Source organism: Heptranchias perlo, chromosome 2 (assembly GCF_035084215.1).
Source record: "Heptranchias perlo isolate sHepPer1 chromosome 2, sHepPer1.hap1, whole genome shotgun sequence".
Classification (NCBI taxonomy): Eukaryota; Metazoa; Chordata; class Chondrichthyes; order Hexanchiformes; family Hexanchidae; genus Heptranchias; species Heptranchias perlo.
This window is the reverse complement of record NC_090326.1, coordinates 164,501,156-164,519,266: the sequence shown is the minus strand read 5'-3', so window position 1 is coordinate 164,519,266 and position 18,111 is coordinate 164,501,156. Positions and strand designations below refer to the sequence as shown.

Sequence of the window (18,111 nt, the reverse complement as noted above, 5' to 3'; positions counted from 1 at the left end):
GTCTCTCCTCATTCTTCCTACCAAAATGCATCACTTCACACTTCTCTGCATTAAATTTCATCTGCCATGTGTCTGCCCATTTCACCAGTCTGTCTCTGTCCTTCTGAAGTCTGTTACTATCCTCCACATTGTTTACTACATTTCCAAGTTTCGTGTCATCTGCAAACTTTGAAATTATACCCTCTATACCCAAGTCCAGGTCATTAATATATATCAAAAAAGAGCAGTGATCCCAATACTGACCCCTGGGGAACATCACTGTATATTTCCCTCCAGTCTGAAAAACCACCATTCACCACTACTCTCTGCTTTCTGTCCCTTAGCTATTTTCATATCAATGCAGCCACTGTCCCTTTAATCCAATGGGCTTTAATTTTGCTAACAAGCTTATTATGTGGTACTTCATCAAATGCCTTTTGAAAGTCCATATACACAACATCAACCACACTACCTCCATCAACCCACATTGGACGGGTCACATTGTATCCTATGTGATGGTTGCACCTTACTGCTTTTAACTATATTGATGTTTTTAGTGCCTCAGCTATTGACTGACTGAAAATGCCTCAGATACAATTCACCTAGTGTCCATAGTTAATTTTTTGAAAATTGTGAGACTATTTAATTATGAAAAAGTTTGTTTTTCCAGAACAAGAACATCCAAAGCCTGGAGTGAAGATCAGGAGGAAGAAGGCTGCCTCATTCCAGACTGTGTCACAGCTGTACAAAGTAGGTATAGCGCCAAAAAACATTGTGTAATAAACACAGCCACTGTAAAATGACACTAATACAACCACTGTCACACTAACACAACCATTGACCAATAATACAGCCATTGTAACATTAACATGGCCATTGTAACACTAACGCGGCCATTGTAACTTTAACGGCCATTGTAACACTAACATGGCCATTGTAACATTAACACGGCCATTGTAACATTAACACGGTCATTGTAACACTAACATGGCCATTGTAACATTAACACGGCCATTGTAACATTAACACGGTCATTGTAACACTAACGCGGCCATTGTAACTTTAACGGCCATTGTAACACTAACATGGCCATTGTAACATTAACATGGCCATTGTAACACTAACGCGGCCATTGTAACTTTAACGGCCATTGTAACACTAACATGGCCATTGTAACACTAACATGGCCATTGTAACACTAACATGGCCATTGTAACATTAACATGGCCATTGTAACACTAACACGGTCATTGTAACATTAACATGGCCATTGTAACACTAACACGGTCATTGTAACACTAACACGGCCATTGTAACACTAACGCGGCCATTGTAACTTTAACGGCCATTGTAACATTAACACGGTCATTGTAACATTAACATGGCCATTGTAACATTAACACGGTCATTGTAACACTAACATGGCCATTGTAACATTAACATGGCCATTGTAACATTAACACGGCCATTGTAACACTAACATGGCCATTGTAACATTAACATGGCCATTGTAACACTAACACGGTCATTGTAACATTAACACGGCCATTGTAACACTAACACGGTCATTGTAACATTAACACGGCCATTGTAACACTAACACGGTCATTGTAACATTAACACGGTCATTGTAACATTAACACAGCCATTGTAACACTAACATGGCCATTGTAACACTAACACGGTCATTGTAACATTAACACGGTCATTGTAACATTAACACGGCCATTGTAACATTAACACGGTCATTGTAACATTAACACGGCCATTGTAACACTAACACGGTCATTGTAACACTAACACGGTCATTGTAACATTAACACAGCCATTGTAACACTAACACGGCCATTGTAACACTAACACGGTCATTGTAACATTAACACGGTCATTGTAACATTAACACGGCCATTGTAACACTAACACGGTCATTGTAACACTAACACGGCCATTGTAACATTAACACGGTCATTGTAACATTAACACGGCCATTGTAACACTAACACGGTCATTGTAACATTAACACGGTCATTGTAACATTAACACGGCCATTGTAACACTAACACGGTCATTGTAACACTAACACGGCCATTGTAACATTAACACGGTCATTGTAACATTAACACGGTCATTGTAACATTAACACGGTCATTGTAACACTAACACGGTCATTGTAACACTAACATGGCCATTGTAACATTAACACGGTCATTGTAACACTAACACGGCCATTGTAACATTAACACGGTCATTGTAACATTAACACGGTCATTGTAACACTAACACGGCCATTGTAACATTAACACGGTCATTGTAACACTAACATGGCCATTGTAACACTAACACGGCCATTGTAACATTAACACGGTCATTGTAACATTAACACGGTCATTGTAACACTAACACGGCCATTGTAACATTAACACGGCCATTGTAACACTAACACGGTCATTGTAACACTAACACGGTCATTGTAACACTAACACGGTCATTGTAACACTAACACAGCCATTATCCAGTTAAAAAGGGACTTTGTTACGGAAACAACCCAGAGTACGATCTGCTGGATGTAAAAGATGTGGAAGAGATGTGTTGCTTCGTGTGCCATTAGGCATAAAAGAGAAATGGAAGAGATAACTTATTAAAATAAGCTCTATGCTGTGCCTTTGCTTTAGTTGCTAGTTTCCATCCTTTACAACCAGACAGGTATTGCCAGGCTAATTTACAAATGGCAGCTGACACATTGCCCACAGTTAAGCGTGTGTTACGTTTGATTAATTTCATCTAACTCCCTGCTGGATGGTTGAAACATAATGGCCGGAATAAGCTAACGACAGTAGCTCCGAATGGTGCTTTGCTGGCAGCTTCACGTTAACTGAATGTGATTAATGCCTAATTAGAACCATAGACGTTTACAACACAGAAGGAGGCCGTTCGGCCCGTAGTGGCTGTGCCTGCTCTTTGCAAGAGCAATCCAAAACTAATCGCACTGCCCTGCTCTTGCACTAGGCTTCTCTATCTTCCTCTTCAAATATTTATCCAACTGTCCCTTAAAAGAAGCAGTGATTTCTGCCTCAACCAATCTCTGTGGCAAAGCATTCCATACTCCAATAACCTCCCATGTAAAGAGGTTTCTCCTAATCTCTCTCCTCATCCTCTTAGTGACAATTTTAAATTGATGATCCCTTTGTCTCTGACCCCCCCCAACCAGAGAAAATAGATTTTCCCTACTGTCACACTATCAAAACTCTTCATAATTTTAAAAACTTCTACTAAATCTCCTCTTAGGCTTCTGTGCTCCAGTGGAAATAGTTCTAATATCTCCAAGACTCTCCTCTTAACTATAGTTTCCCATCATTGGCATCATCCTGGTCAATCTATGCTCTCCAAGGCTTTAGTGTCCATTCTATAATTGGACACCCAAAATTTCACCTAACCAACATTTTGCATAATTTCACCAAAACCTCTTCACTCTTGTACTCTATGGCCTTATTTATAAAACCTGCAATTCTGTGGGCCTTTTTTTATAGCTTTACCTACCTGCACTCACACTTTCAGTGAATGAAGCATTTGAATCCCAGGTCTCTGTTCATGCACACCTTCAGTGTCTTTCCTGTAAGTGCATACTCCCATTCTTCATTTTTTTCTCCCAAAACATATACTTATCCACATTAAATTACATCTTCTGTCCATCTGGCTAAACTTGCCTTTTTTTTTTGTTTTTGGGGATGTGCAGGGGTCCTGACTTTGAACAGTTCGATTTCCCTGAAACCATCAACCTACAAATTTGTTCTTCCGCTTTTCAGGAAAACTTGAATAAGCTGATGACGAACCTCCGCTTGACACAGCCCCACTTTGTCCGTTGCATCATTCCCAACGAGACCAAGACCCCAGGTACAGTTAACAGGAACAGGAGACTTTTCACTGGGCAAGGAGATTGTACAGAGTTACAGATATGACACTGCACGAGGGTTTTAATTCATTAGTATGAAGATCTGGAAACCAACTTAGTCGCTTCACATCTGTTGTCTCTCTTGACCTCTATTTCGATCATTTTTTTCCCTCTTTCTCTGCACCATTTTCCTCTGCTGCGGTTCAGAATCTGGGATGTCTTGCAGGAACATTTTGGACATCAGTGTCGCTCCATTCCAGCCGACCAGTGTGAGACTCGACCTGTCTGCAGCCTTTGACACGGTTGACCACGCCATCCTCCTCCAGTGCCTCTCCTCCATCGTCCAGCTGGGTGGGACTGCGCTCCCCTGGTTCCATTCCTATCTATCCAGTCGTGGCCAGAGAATCAACTGCAATGGCTTCTCTTCCCACTCCCGCACCGTTACCTCTGGAGTCCAACCAAGGATCTATCCTTGGCCCCCTCCTATTTCTCATCTACGTGCTGCCCCTTGGCGGCATCATCTGAAAACACAACGTCAGATTAAAAAATGTACACAGACGACACCCAGCTCTACCTCACCACCACCTCTCTCGGCCCCTCCACTGTCTCTCACTTGTCACACTGCTTGTCTGACATCCAGTACTGGATGAGCAAAAATTTCTTCCAACTAAATATTGGGAAGACTGATGCCATTGCCTTTGGTCCCCACTGCAAACTCCATTCCTTAGCCGCCGACTCCATCCCCCTCCCTGGCCACTGTCTGAGGCTGAACCAGACCGTTCGCAACCTCAGTGCCCTATTTGACCCCGAGATGAGCTTCCGACCACATATCCACTCCATCACCAAGACCACCTACTTCCACCTCCGTAGCATCGCCCATCTCCGCCCCACCTCAGCTCACCTGTTGCTGAAACCCTCATCCATGCATTTGTTACCTCTAGACTGGACTATTCCAATGCTCTCCTGGCCGGCCTCCCATCTTCCACCCTCCATAAACTTGAGCTCATCCAAAACTCTGCTGCCCGTATCCTAACTCGCACCAAGTCCCGTTCTCCCATCACCCCTGTGCTCGCTGACCTATTTTGGCTCCCGGTCTGGGACCGCCTCGATTTTAAAATTCTCATCCTTGTTTTCAAATCCCGCCATGGCCTCACCCCTCTCTATCTCTGTAACCTCCTCCAGCCCTACAACCCTCCGAGATCTCTGCGCTCCTCCAAATTTTGCCTCTTGCGCATCCTTGATTTTAATCGCTCCACCATTGGCGGCCGTGCCTAAGCTCAGGAATTCCCTCCCTAAACCTCTCCAACTCTCGACCTCTCTCTCCTCCTTTAAGACACTCCTTAAAACCTACCTGTGCTAATATCTCCTTTATGTGGTTCGGTGTCAAATTTTTTTTGATAACGCTCCAGTGAAACTCCTTGGGATGTTTTACCACATTAAAGGTGCTATATAAATGCAAGTTGTTATTGTTGTTGTTGTCATCATCAACTCAGCAGAGGGTAGCACTGTCACCTCTGAGTAAGAAGGTTTTGGGTTCAAGTCCCACTCCAGAGACTTGAGCACATAATCTAGGCTGACACTACAGAGTAGTACCGAGGGAGTGCTGCACTGTCGGAGGTGCCATCTTTCAGATGAGACGTTTAACCGAGGCCCCGTCTGCTCTCTCAGGTGGACATAAAAGATCCCATGACACTATTTCGAAGAAGAGCAGGGGAGTTCTCCCCAGTGTCCTGGCCAATATTTATCGCTCAATCAACAGCACTTAATCATGTTATCTGGTCATTTATCTCATTGCTGTTTGTGGGATCTTGCTGTACGAAAATTGGCTGTCACATTTCCCTACATTACATCAGTGACTACACTTCGGAAAGTACTTAATTGGCTGTAAAGCATTTTGGAATGTCCTTAGTTCTTGAAAGGCGCTGTATAAATGCAAGTTCTTATCCTTCCTTCCTCCCTCCCTCCCTCCATCCCTCCCTCACTTCCTTCCTCCCTCATTTTCTTCCTTCCATCCTTCCTTCCTTCATTTCCTCTCTTTCTTCCTCCCTTCCTCAATTCCTTCCTCACTTCCTTCCTTCCCTCCTCACTTCCTTCCTAATTTCTTTCCTTCCTTAATTCATTTCCTTCCTTCCCTCCCTCTCCACTTCCTCCTTCCCTCCATCCCAAACTTGACTGTCTATGCTCACATGTGAAGATTAGTCACAGGAGGGCTCTTGTGGAGCCGATGTAACTATCTCCCATTAAGGAGTCAAGTGACTTTCAGAGAGGAGGCAGAAATTGTGGGGGAGGGGAGGGTTGTGTGTGGAGGTGAGGGATTGCGATCACTTCATGATGGGCAATGGCTGAGATGTAATCGAAGAGTGTTTATTTTTAAGGTGTGATCGAGCCTCACCTGGTCCTCCACCAGCTGCGGTGTAACGGTGTGCTGGAAGGAATCCGAATTTGCCGAAAAGGTTTTCCCAACCGGGTCTTCTACGGTGACTTCAAGCAGAGGTAAAAAAAAACCTTAAACCTTTGTTGAAATAACCTTAAAAATTTCCATTTGTTTTCCTCCTTGACCCCGACCCAAAATGAATCCTCCCACGTCAGTCATACGCAGACACCACTGCCTGATAAAGGGGGAGAAATTGGTCATCATTGAGCCCGTTATCCAGATGGAAAACCTTGAGCAAAAAGGACCAATTTCCCTGGGCTCTGTCCTGAGCCCCAAGTACACAGTCACTGAACGGGAGTGTCCTGAACATCACTCGGAGTCACTGAACGGGACTCTCATGAACATCACTCGGAGTCACTGAACGGGAGTGTCCTGAACATCACTCGGAGTCACTGAACGGGAGTCTCCTGAACATCACTCGGAGTCACTGAACGGGAGTGTCCTGAACATCACTCGGAGTCACTGAACGGGAGTCTCCTGAACATCACTCGGAGTCACTGAACGGGAGTGTCCTGAACATCACTCGGGGTCACTGAACGGGAGTCTCCTGAACATCACTCGGAGTCACTGAACGGGAGTCTCCTGAACATCACTCGGGGTCACTGAACGGGAGTCTCCTGAACATCACTCGGAGTCACTGAACGGGAGTGTCCTGAACATCACTCGGAGTCACTGAACGGGAGTCTCCTGAACATCACTCGGAGTCACTGAACGGGAGTGTCCTGAACATCACTCGGAGTCACTGAACGGGAGTCTCCTGAACATCACTCGGAGTCACTGAACGGGAGTGTCCTGAACATCACTCGGGGTCACTGAACGGGAGTGTCCTGAACATCACTCGGAGTCACTGAACGGGAGTCTCCTGAACATCACTCGGAGTCACTGAACGGGAGTGTCCTGAACATCACTCGGAGTCACTGAACGGGAGTCTCCTGAACATCACTCGGAGTCACTGAACGGGAGTGTCCTGAACATCACTCGGAGTCACTGAATGGGAGTCTCCTGAACATCACTCGGAGTCACTGAACGGGAGTCTCCTGAACATCACTCGGGGTCACTGAACGGGAGTCTCCTGAACATCACTCGGAGTCACTGAACGGGAGTGTCCTGAACATCACTCGGAGTCACTGAACGGGAGTCTCCTGAACATCACTCGGAGTCACTGAACGGGAGTCTCCTGAACATCACTCGGAGTCACTGAACGGGAGTGTCCTGAACATCACTCGGAGTCACTGAATGGGAGCCTCAAACCCGAACCCTCTGACTCCAATGGGCTGTAGCCATTGGCCTTGTCCATGCCAACAATGAGAAGTCATTAGGTAGAGGCCAGATACTGTCCTCACTTCAGAAATGGAGAAAAGCTTATGGAAAGTTCACCCCCAAAGACCATTCTACATAGGGATCAATTACAGAGCAATATTGGTAGAGGGACCAGGTCACCCTCCTGTACAGGGGTCCCAAAGTGGACAGCAAGATTTTAAAAAAATGTAATTTGTTATCGGGATGTTGGAGACACTGAGAAGGCCACATTTACTGCTCCTCATTGGTTGCCTTGAGAAGATGGTGGAGGCAACTTTACAGGGCATTAAGAGTCAACCACATAGTGTGGGTCTGGAGTCACAAGTCGACCAGAGGACTTGGGGTTGCAGGTTCCCTTCCCTGAAGGACATGAGTGAGCCGTGGGTTTTTATGACAATCCGGCAACTTTCCAAGGCCATTCTTCTGATGTCAGCCCACAAACCTGTCATGGAATCATTGAAAGGTTACAGCACAGAAGGAGGCCATTCGGCCCATCGAGTCCATGGCGGCTCTATGCAAGAGCAATCCAGCTAGTCCCACTCCCCCCGCCCTGTCACTGTAGCCCTGCAATTTTTTTCCTTTCAAGTACTTATCCAGTTCCCTTTTGGAGGCCACAATTGAATCTGCCTCCACCACCCCCTCGGGCAGTGCATTCCAGATCTTAACCACTCGCTGTATAATAAAGCTTTTCCTCATGTCACCTTTGGTTCTTTTGCCAATCACCTTAAATTTATGTCCTCTGGTCCTCGACCCTTCCACCAATGGGCACAGTTTCTCTCTATCTATTCTGTCTAGACCCTTCATGATTTTGAATACCTCTATCAAATCTCCTCGCAACCTTCACTGTTCCAAGGAGAACAACCCCAGCTTCTCCAGTCTATCCACGTAACTATAGTCCCCCATCCCTGGAATCATTCTAGTAAATCTTTTCTGCACCCTCTCTAAGGCCTTCAGATCTTTCCTAAAGTGCGGTGCCCAGAACTGGACACAATACTCCAGTTGTGGTCGAACCAGTGTTTTATAAAGGTTCATCATGACTTCCTTGCTTTTGTACTCTATGCCTCTATTTATAAAGCCCAGGATCCCCTATGCTTTTTTAACCGCTTTCTCAACCTGCTCTACACTTTCAACAATTTGTGCACATAAACCCCCAGATCTCTCTGTTCCTGTACCCCTCTAGTTTATATTGCCTCTTCTCGTTCTTCCTACCAAAATGTATCACTTTGCATTTTTCTGCATTAAATTTCATCTGCCATGTGTCCGCCCATTCCACCAGCCTGTCTGTATCCTCATGAAGTCTATCACTATCCTCCTCACTGTTCACTACACTTCCAAGTTTTGTGTCATCTGCAAATTTTGAAATTGTGCCCTGTACACCCAAGTCCAAGTCATTAATATATATCAAGAAAATCAGTGGTCCCAGCACCGACCCCTGGGGAACACCAATGTACACCTCCCTCCAGTCCGAAAAACAACCGTTCACCACTACTCTCTGCTTCCTGTCACTTAGCTAATTCTGTATCCATGCTGCTACTGCCCCCTTTATTCCATGGGCTTCAATCTTGATGATAAGCCTATTATATGGCACTTTATCAAACGCCTTTTGAAAGTCCATATACACAGTGTCAACCGCATTGCCCTCATCAACCCTCTCTGTTACCTCATCAAAAAACTCTGGGTGGGATTTGAACTCTCTCTGGTCCACTGCCAAAACCACTGGCCTGCCATACCCTGATACCCAAATCCTGATAAAACATAACATTACCTTTACAATTAAGTGAATGTGATTGTTGCAGATACTGGATCTTGAATCCTAACATCATACCGGAGGAAACGTACGTGGACAGCAGAACGGCGGCAGAAGCTCTTCTGGCTTCACTGGACATTGATCACAATCAGTATTGCTTTGGGCACACAAAGGTGAGAGAAGACTGCGGGCGTCAGTCCAGTTGAACCGCGGAGGTGGCGCTCACAGACCTTACAGCATGACATGGCCTCAAGGCCCCACAAATCCAACCACGTACCAACGTGGGTAAAAGGACAGGAGAAAGACCCAGCTGGTCCAGCGAGACTGTCGCATCCTGGCGCAGTGTAACTTCTGCATACCGTCACCCCCATCTCATCCTCCCTCCCACACCCAGCCACGCAATCTCCTGGGAGAGGACAAAAAAAAGTAGTCAAACACTTTAAAGTTCTTCTGACCCTTGTAGGTGGTCATGCTCCAGGAGATCATGGTGGCTGGTGACACAACCCCCAGTAACCCACCAACCTTCTAGATGTAGATATGTTTGCCACTCCCAAGGAGCTTGTCTGGCTCCCTTTTGCGGGAATCTGCACTCACTGCATGTGCCGGCAACTTACTCCAACAGTCAATGACTCTCTGCGAATAACAGTAGTTCCAAAATGACACTAACACAGCCATTGCAACACTAATACAGTCACTGTAACACTAATACAGTCACTGTAACACTAACACAGCCATTATAACACTAATACAGTTACTGTGACACTAATACAGTCACTGTGACACTAACACAGCCATTATAACACCAATACAGTCACTGTGACACTAACACAGTCACTGTGACACTAACACAGTCACTGTAACACTAACACAACAACAACTTGCATTTATATAGCGCCTTTAATGTAATAAAATTTTCCAAAGTGCTTCACAGGAGTGGAATCAGACAAACACTGACAATGAACCAGAGATATTAGGACAGGTGACCAAAAACTTGGTCATAGAGGTAGGTTTTACAGAGCATCTTAAAGGAGGAGAGAGAGGTGAAGAGGTGGAGAGGTTTAGCGAGAGAATTCCAGAGCGTAGGGCCTAGATGACTGAAGGCACGGCCGCCAGTGGTGGGGTGAAGGGAGTGGGTGATATGGAGAGTTGTAGGGCTGGAGGAGATTACAGAGTTAGGGAGGAGTGAGACCACTGAAGGATTTGAACATGATGATGAGAATTCTAAAATCAAGGCGTTGCCGGACCGGGAGTCAGTGTAGATCAGTGAGCACAGGGGTGATGTGTGAAGGTGACTTGGTGCAAGTTAGGATATGGGCAGCAAAATTTTGGATGAGTTCAAGTTTATGGACGGTGGAAGATAGGCGAGTGACTCACCTCCTGACTCCCCAAAGCCTTTCAACCATCTACAAGGCACAAGTCAGGAGTGTGATGGAATACTCTCCACTTGCCTGGATGAGTGCAGCTCCAACAACACCCAAGAAGCTCGACACCATGCAGGACAAAGCAGCCCGCTTGATTGGCACCCCATCCACCACCCTAAACATTCACTCCCTTCACCACCGGCGCACAGTGGCTGCAGTGTGCACCATCCACAGGATGCACTGCAGCGACTCGCCAAGGCTTCTTCGACAGCACCTCCCAAACCCGCGACCTCTACCACCAAGAAGGACAAGAGCAGCAGGTACATGGGAACAACACCACCTGCACGTTCCCCTCCAAGTCACACACCATCCCGACTTGGAAATATATCGCCGTTCCTTCATCGTCGCTGGGTCAAAATCCTGAAACTCCCTTCCTAACAGCACTGTGGGAGAACCTTCACCACACGGACTGCAGCGGTTCAAGAAGGCGGCTCACCACCACCTTCTCAAGGGCAATTAGGGATGGGCAATAAATGCTGGCCTTGCCAGTGACACCCATAGAATCATATAGAAGTTACAACATGGAAACAGGCCCTTCGGCCCAACATATCCATGTCGCCCAGTTCATACCACTAAGCTAGTCCTAATTGCCTGCACTTGGCCCATATCCCTCTATACCCATCTTACCCATGTAACTGTCCAAATGCTTTTTAAAAGACAAAATTGTACCCGCCTCTACTACTGCCTCTGGCAGCTCGTTCCAGACACTCACCACCCTTTGAGTGAAAAAATTGCCCCTCTGGACCCTTTTGTATCTCTCCCCTCTCACCTTAAATCTATGCCCCCTCGTTATAGACTCCCCTACCTTTGGGAAAAGATTTTGACTATCTACCTTCTCTATGCCCCTCATTATTTTATAGACTTCTATAAGATCACCCCGAAACCTCCTACTCTCCAGGGAAAAAAGTCTCAGCCTATCCAACCTCTCCCAATAAGTCAAACCATCAAGTCCCGGTAGCATCCTAGTAAATATTTTCTGCACTCTTTCTAGTTTAATAATATCCTTTCTATAATAGGGTGACCAGAACTGTACACAGTATTCCAAGTGTGGCCTCACCAATGCCCTGTACAATTTCAACAAGACATCCCAACTCCTGTATTCAATGTTCTGACCAATGAAACCAAGCATGCCGAATGCCTTCTTCACCACCCTATCCACCTGTGACTCCACTTTCAAGGAGCTATGAACCTGTACTCCTAGATCTCTTTGTTCTATAACTCTCCCCAACGCCCTACCATTAACGGAGTAGGTCCTGGCCCGATTCGATCTACCAAAATGCATCACCTCACATTTATCTAAATTAAACTCCATCTGCCATTCATCGGCCCACTGGCCCAATTTATCAAGATCCCGTTGCAATCCTAGATAACCTTCTTCACTGTCCACAATGCCACCAATCTTGGTGTCATCTGCAAACTTACTAACCATGCCTCCTAAATTCTCATCCAAATCATTAATATAAATAACAAATAAAAACGGACCCAGCACCGATCCCTGAGGCACACCGCTGGACACAGGCATCCAGTTTGAAAAACAACCCTCTACAACCACCGTCTGTCTTCTGTCGTCAAGCCAATTTTGTATCCAATTGGCTACCTCACCTTGGATCCCATGAGATTTAACCTTATGTAACAACCTACCATGCGGTACCTTGTCAAATGCTTTGCTGAAGTCCATGTAGACCACGTCTACTGCACAGCCCTCATCTATCTTCTTGGTTACCCCTTCAAAAAACTCAATCAAATTCGTGAGACATGATTTTCCTCTCACAAATACATGCTGACTGTTCCTAATTAATCCCTGTCTCTCCAAATGCCTGTAGATCCTGTCCCTCAGAATACCCTCTAACAACTTACCCACGACAGATGTCAGGCTCACCGATCTGTAGTTCCCAGGCTTTTCCCTGCCGCCCTTCTTAAACGAAGGCACAACATTTGCTACCCTCCAATCTTCAGGCACCTCACCTGTAGCGGTGGATGATTCAAATATCTCTGCTAGGGGACCCGCAATTTCCTCCCTAACCTCCCATAACGTCCTGGGATACATTTCATCAGGTCCCGGAGATTTATCTACCTTGATGCGCGTTAAGACTTCCAGCACCTCCCTCTCTGTAATATGTACACTTCTCAAGACATCACTATTTATTTCCCCAAGTTCCCTAACATCCATGCCTTTCTCAACCGTAAATACCGATGTGAAATATTCATTCAGGATCTCACCCATCTCTTGTGGTTCCGCACATAGATGACCTTGTTGATCCTTAAGAGGCCCTACTCTCTCCCTAGTTACTCTTTTGCCCTTTATGTATTTGTATAAGCTCTTTGGATTCTCCTTTGCCTTATCTGCCAAAGCAATCTCATGTCCCCTTTTTGCCCTCCTGATTTCTCTCTTAACTCTACTCCGGCAATCTTGATACTCATCAAGGGATCCACTTGATCCCAGCTGCCTATGCATGTCATATGCCTCCTTCTTCTTTTTGACTAGGGCCTCAATCTCCCGAGTCATCCAAGGTTCCCTACTTCTACCAGCCTTGCCCTTCACTTTATAAGGAATGTGCTTACCCTGAACCCTGGTTAACACACTTTTGAAAGCCTCCCACTTATCAGACATCCCTTTGCCTGCCAACAGACTCTCCCAATCAACTTCTGAAAGTTCCTGTCTAATACCATCAAAATTGGCCTTTCCCCAATTTAGAATTTTAACTTTTGGGCCAGACCTATCCTTCTCCATAGCTATCTTAAAACTAATGGAATTATGATCACTGGTCCCAAAGTGATCCCTCACTAACACTTCTGTCACCTGCCCTTCCTTATTTCCCAAGAGGAGGTCAAGTTTTGCCCCCTCTCTAGTCGGGCCATCCACATACTGAATGAGAAATTCCTCCTGAATACACTCAACAAATTTCTCTCCATCCAAGCCCCTAATGCTATGGCTGTTCCAGTCAATGTTGGGAAAGTTAAAGTCCCCTACTATTACCACCCTATTTTTCTTGCAGCTGTCTGTAATCTCCTTACATATTTGCTCCTCAATTTCCCGTTGACTATTTGGGGGTCTGTAGTACAATCCTATCAAAGTGATCTCTCCCTTCTTATTTTTCAGTTCTACCCATATAGACTCAGTGGGCGAACCCTCAGATATATCCCCTCTCACTACTGCCGTGATGTTCTCCCTAATCAAGAACGCAACTCCCCCTCCTCTCTTACCTCCTGCTCTATCTTTCCTATAGCATCTGTACCCTGGAACATTGAGCTGCCAGTCCTGCCCCTCCCTTAGCCATGTTTCAGTAATAGCTATAACATCCCAGTCCCATGTACCCATCCATGCCCTGAGTTCATCTGCCTTGCCCATCAGACTTCTTGCATTGAAATAAATGCAGTTTAATCTAGACTTCCCTTGGTCTTTGCCCTGCTTTCTCAGACCATCTGTCCGGTCATGTTCTGTACACTCTCCCTTACTGCCTTTTGTTTCTGTCACCACTTTATTTCCCACTGACTTCCTGCATCGGTTCCCATCCCCCTGCCACGTTAGTTTAAACCCTCCCCAACAGCACTAGCAAACACTCCCCCCAGGACATTGGTTCCAGTCCTGCCCAGATGCAGACCGTCCAATTTGTACTGGTCCCACCTCCCCCAGAACCGGTTCCAATGTCCCAGGAATTTGAATCCCTCCCTCTTGCACCATCTCTCAAGCCACGTATTCATCCTAGCTATCCTGTCATTCCTACTCTGACTAGCCCGTGGCACTGGTAGCAATCCTGAGATTACTACCTTTGAGGTCCTACTTTTTAGTTTAACTCCTAACTCCCTAAATTCAGCTTGTAGGACCTCATCCCGTTTTTTACCTATATCGTTGGTGCCTATATGCACCACGACAACTGGCTGTTCACCCTCCCCCTCCAGAATGTCCTGCAGCCGCTCCGATACATGCCTGACCCTTGCACCAGGGAGGCAACATACCATCCTGGAGTCTCGGTTGCGTCCGCAGAAACGCCTGTCTATTCCCCTTACAATCGAGTCCCCTATCACTATAGCTCTGCCACTCTTTTTCCTGCCCTCCTGTGCAGCAGAGCCAGCCACGGTGCCATGAACCTGGCCACTGCCACCTTCCCCTGGTGAGCCATCTCCCCCAACAGTATCCAAAACGGTATACCTGTTTTGGAGGGAGATGTCCGCAGGTGACCCCTGCACTGCCTTCCTACTCTTCCTCTGTCTGTTGGTCACCCATTCACTATCTCCCTCAGTAATTTTTATCTGCGGTGTGACCAACTCACTGAACGTGCTATCCACGACTTTCTCAGCATCGCGGATGCTCCAAAGTGAGTCCATCCGCAGCTCCAGAGCCGTCAAGCGGTCAAACAATAGCTGCAGCTGGACACACTTCCCGCAGGTGAAGGAATCAGGGATACAGGAAGGATCCCTGAATTCCCACATCCCACAAGAGGAACATGACACGGCTGTGGGATCTCCTGCCATGACTTAACCCTTAAGTTAGCTTAACAACAACTGCAATGTCAAGAGAAAAAAAAAGAAAAACTGCTTACCACTCCCTTTAAGGAGTTTACTCCTTTAAATTGTTCTTAATTTAGAGAATGTTAACTACACTAGGGACCTTGATTCACTAAAAAAAAAACGCTACTTCCTATAAGACCTGCAGACCTTCCCTTTCTTTTTACTTTAGTTACTGTATAAAAGTAGAAATACTCACCTGAACCTACTCACCAATCAGGTGCCTCCCCTGTGTCGCGTCCCGATCTGGTTCCTGACGTCACTTCGAACTCAGTCGCAGCTCCCTCTGAAATCCCGCCTTTTATCGGACACTCCCTCCGCTCCGCTCGGCTCCTCTCATTCATCCCATGAATGAATAAAAAAAGGAGGCCAGCCAATAGAGCAGTGGAGTAGTCGAGTCTTGAGGTAACAAAAGCATGAATGGATTTTTCCTCTCCTTTGCGCCTATAAACTGAACATTTCCCGGGCAGGTAGGAGAGAAATATTGGGCCATTATGTTGGTCATTGCATACTGCTCCAGTATAATATGTACATGGCATGAAATCAATGTCTGCTTCAATGAGGCATCCTCTTTAGAAGCAAATGTATCAGTCACTACCAGACATTGTTCTCTACTTACTGACTTATATTCTTCCTCACTTTAGAAACCCCAGTGTCACACACTATTCCCTGAACAAGTGTGCAAGGGAAGTCTTGCACCTCCTAGGAGGCAGGTCAAGAGCAACTCTGGCAGAGGCTTAGGAGGACGTAGGTAGAAGTGGTGAATGGTTGAAGCAAAGCTAGAGAGAGGGGAGAAGATAAAATAACCAGAGACCATGTTAAATCTTTGTAACTGAAAGTAAATCCCTGCACTACAGGTATTCTTCCGAGCTGGACTGCTGGGTCTACTGGAGGAAATGAGAGATGAACGATTGGCCAAGATTCTGACCCTTATCCAAGCCAGATGTCGCAGCAGATTGGCACGCTTGGAATTTGGGAACATGGTCAAGATAAGGTAAGAAAAGAGGGAGAAAACAGAGGCGATCTGATAGCATCTTTTCTTCCTGACAGAATCTATGGGATGTGACAGGCTGCTTGGGTTTCAACAATATTAAGAGGATCTGACAGACTACTTTGTGCTGATAGGATCCCTGGATCCTGAAAAGAATTTTGTGATATGAAAAAATCCTTTACGGTAAAAAAAGAACAAGTGAAAATCTGGGCCAGAAAACTGTCATCCAACCTGTCATGGGAGTCTAATGAATTTATGCAAATCAGGGTCTTATTGCATCAATAGAATGCCGAAGACATCTTAACCGGGGTCTGAGCGGGAGTGGTAACAATCTTACATTGATGAAACTTCCTCAACCAGAGAAAGTGGTCTTTTCCTATGCAGCCTATCAAAACTCTTCAAAATTTAAGGTCTACAGGGCAATAGTTATAAAATCCATACCGTATGTGTGTGAAAGATGCATCACTTACAGTCACCACATCAGAAAACCACCTGGGTTACCTCAGAAAGATCATAAAAATTCGATGGTGCCACAAGATTCCAGACACTCCTTAGAAGAGCAAATATGCCAAGGCACAGAGGCAGTGATAGTAAAGGCGTAGCTAAGGTGGACTGGTCACTTAGTCCGAATGCCTGATACTAGACCACCCAAGAAGGTATCCTACAGTGAGCTGAAGATGGGTAATTGCGCTCGTGATGGTCAGTTAATAAGATATAAGGATTGCCTATAGACCAATCTAAACAAATGTAGCATCTCAACTGACTTGGTGTTTGTGACAGGAAAAAATGGCAAAAGTTGATACATGATGGCACAACAAAGCTTGAAGCAAGTTGTGTAACATATTAGCATGGATAGAGGATTGGTTAAAGGACAGAAAACAGAGAGTAGAAATAAACGGGTCATTTTCAGGTTGGCAGGCTGTAACTAGTGGGGTACCACAAGGATCGGTGCTTGGGCCTCAGCTATTCACAATCTATATTAATGACTTAGATGAAGGGACCGAGTGTAATGTATCCAAGTTTGCTGACGATACAAAGCTAAGTGGGAAAGTAAGCTGTGAGGAGGACACAAAGAGTCTGCAAAGGGATAAAGACAGGTTAAGTGAGTGGGCAAGAAGATGGCAGATGGAGTATAATGTGGGGAAATGTGAGGTTATTCACTTTGGTAGGAAGAATAGAAAAACAGAATATTTTTTAAATGGTGAGAAACTATTAAATGTTGGTGTTCAGAGAGATTTGGGTGTCCTCGTACAAGAAACACAAAAAGTTAGTATGCAGGTACAGCAAGCAATTAGGAAAGCAAATGGCATGTTGGCCTTTATTGCGAGGGGGTTGGTGTACAAGAGTAAGAAAGTCTCACTACAGTTGTACAGGGCTTTAGTGAGACCTCACCTGGAGTACTGCATACAGTTTTGGTCTCCTTATCTAAGGAAAGATACATTTGCCTTGGAGGCAGTGCAACGAAGGTTCACTAGATTTATTCCTGGGATTAGACGGTTGTCCTACGAGGAGAGGTTGAGTAGAATGTGCCTATTCTCTCTGGAGTTTAGAAGAATGAGAGGTGATCTCATTGAAACATATAAGATTATTAGGGGGCTTGACAGGGTAGATGCTGAGAGGTTGTTTCCCCTGTCTAGAGAGTCTAGATCTAGGGGACATAGTCGCAGGATAAGGGGCCATTCAAGACTGAGATGAGGAGGAATTTCTTCATGCAGAGGGTTGTGAATCTTTGGAATTCTCTACCCCAGAGGGCTGTGGTTGCTGAGTCACTGAATATATTCAAGGCTGAGATGGATAGATTTTTGGACTCTAGGGGAATCAAGGGAAATGGGGATCAGACAGGAA

General features: G+C 45.6%; 1 protein-coding gene across 1 annotated transcript in view; it reads left to right on the top strand.

Moving 5' to 3' along the window:
* LOC137299725 (myosin-7B-like) overlaps positions 1 to 18,111 on the top strand; it is a 175,898-nt gene that overhangs the window by 64,159 nt on the left and 93,628 nt on the right. Inside the window, exons 18-22 of the mRNA XM_067968664.1 lie at positions 650 to 729; positions 3,783 to 3,870; positions 6,244 to 6,361; positions 9,398 to 9,521; positions 16,133 to 16,269. Of these exons, the coding sequence (XP_067824765.1) occupies positions 650 to 729; positions 3,783 to 3,870; positions 6,244 to 6,361; positions 9,398 to 9,521; positions 16,133 to 16,269 (547 nt within the window). The remainder of the gene's footprint in view (positions 1 to 649; positions 730 to 3,782; positions 3,871 to 6,243; positions 6,362 to 9,397; positions 9,522 to 16,132; positions 16,270 to 18,111) is intronic.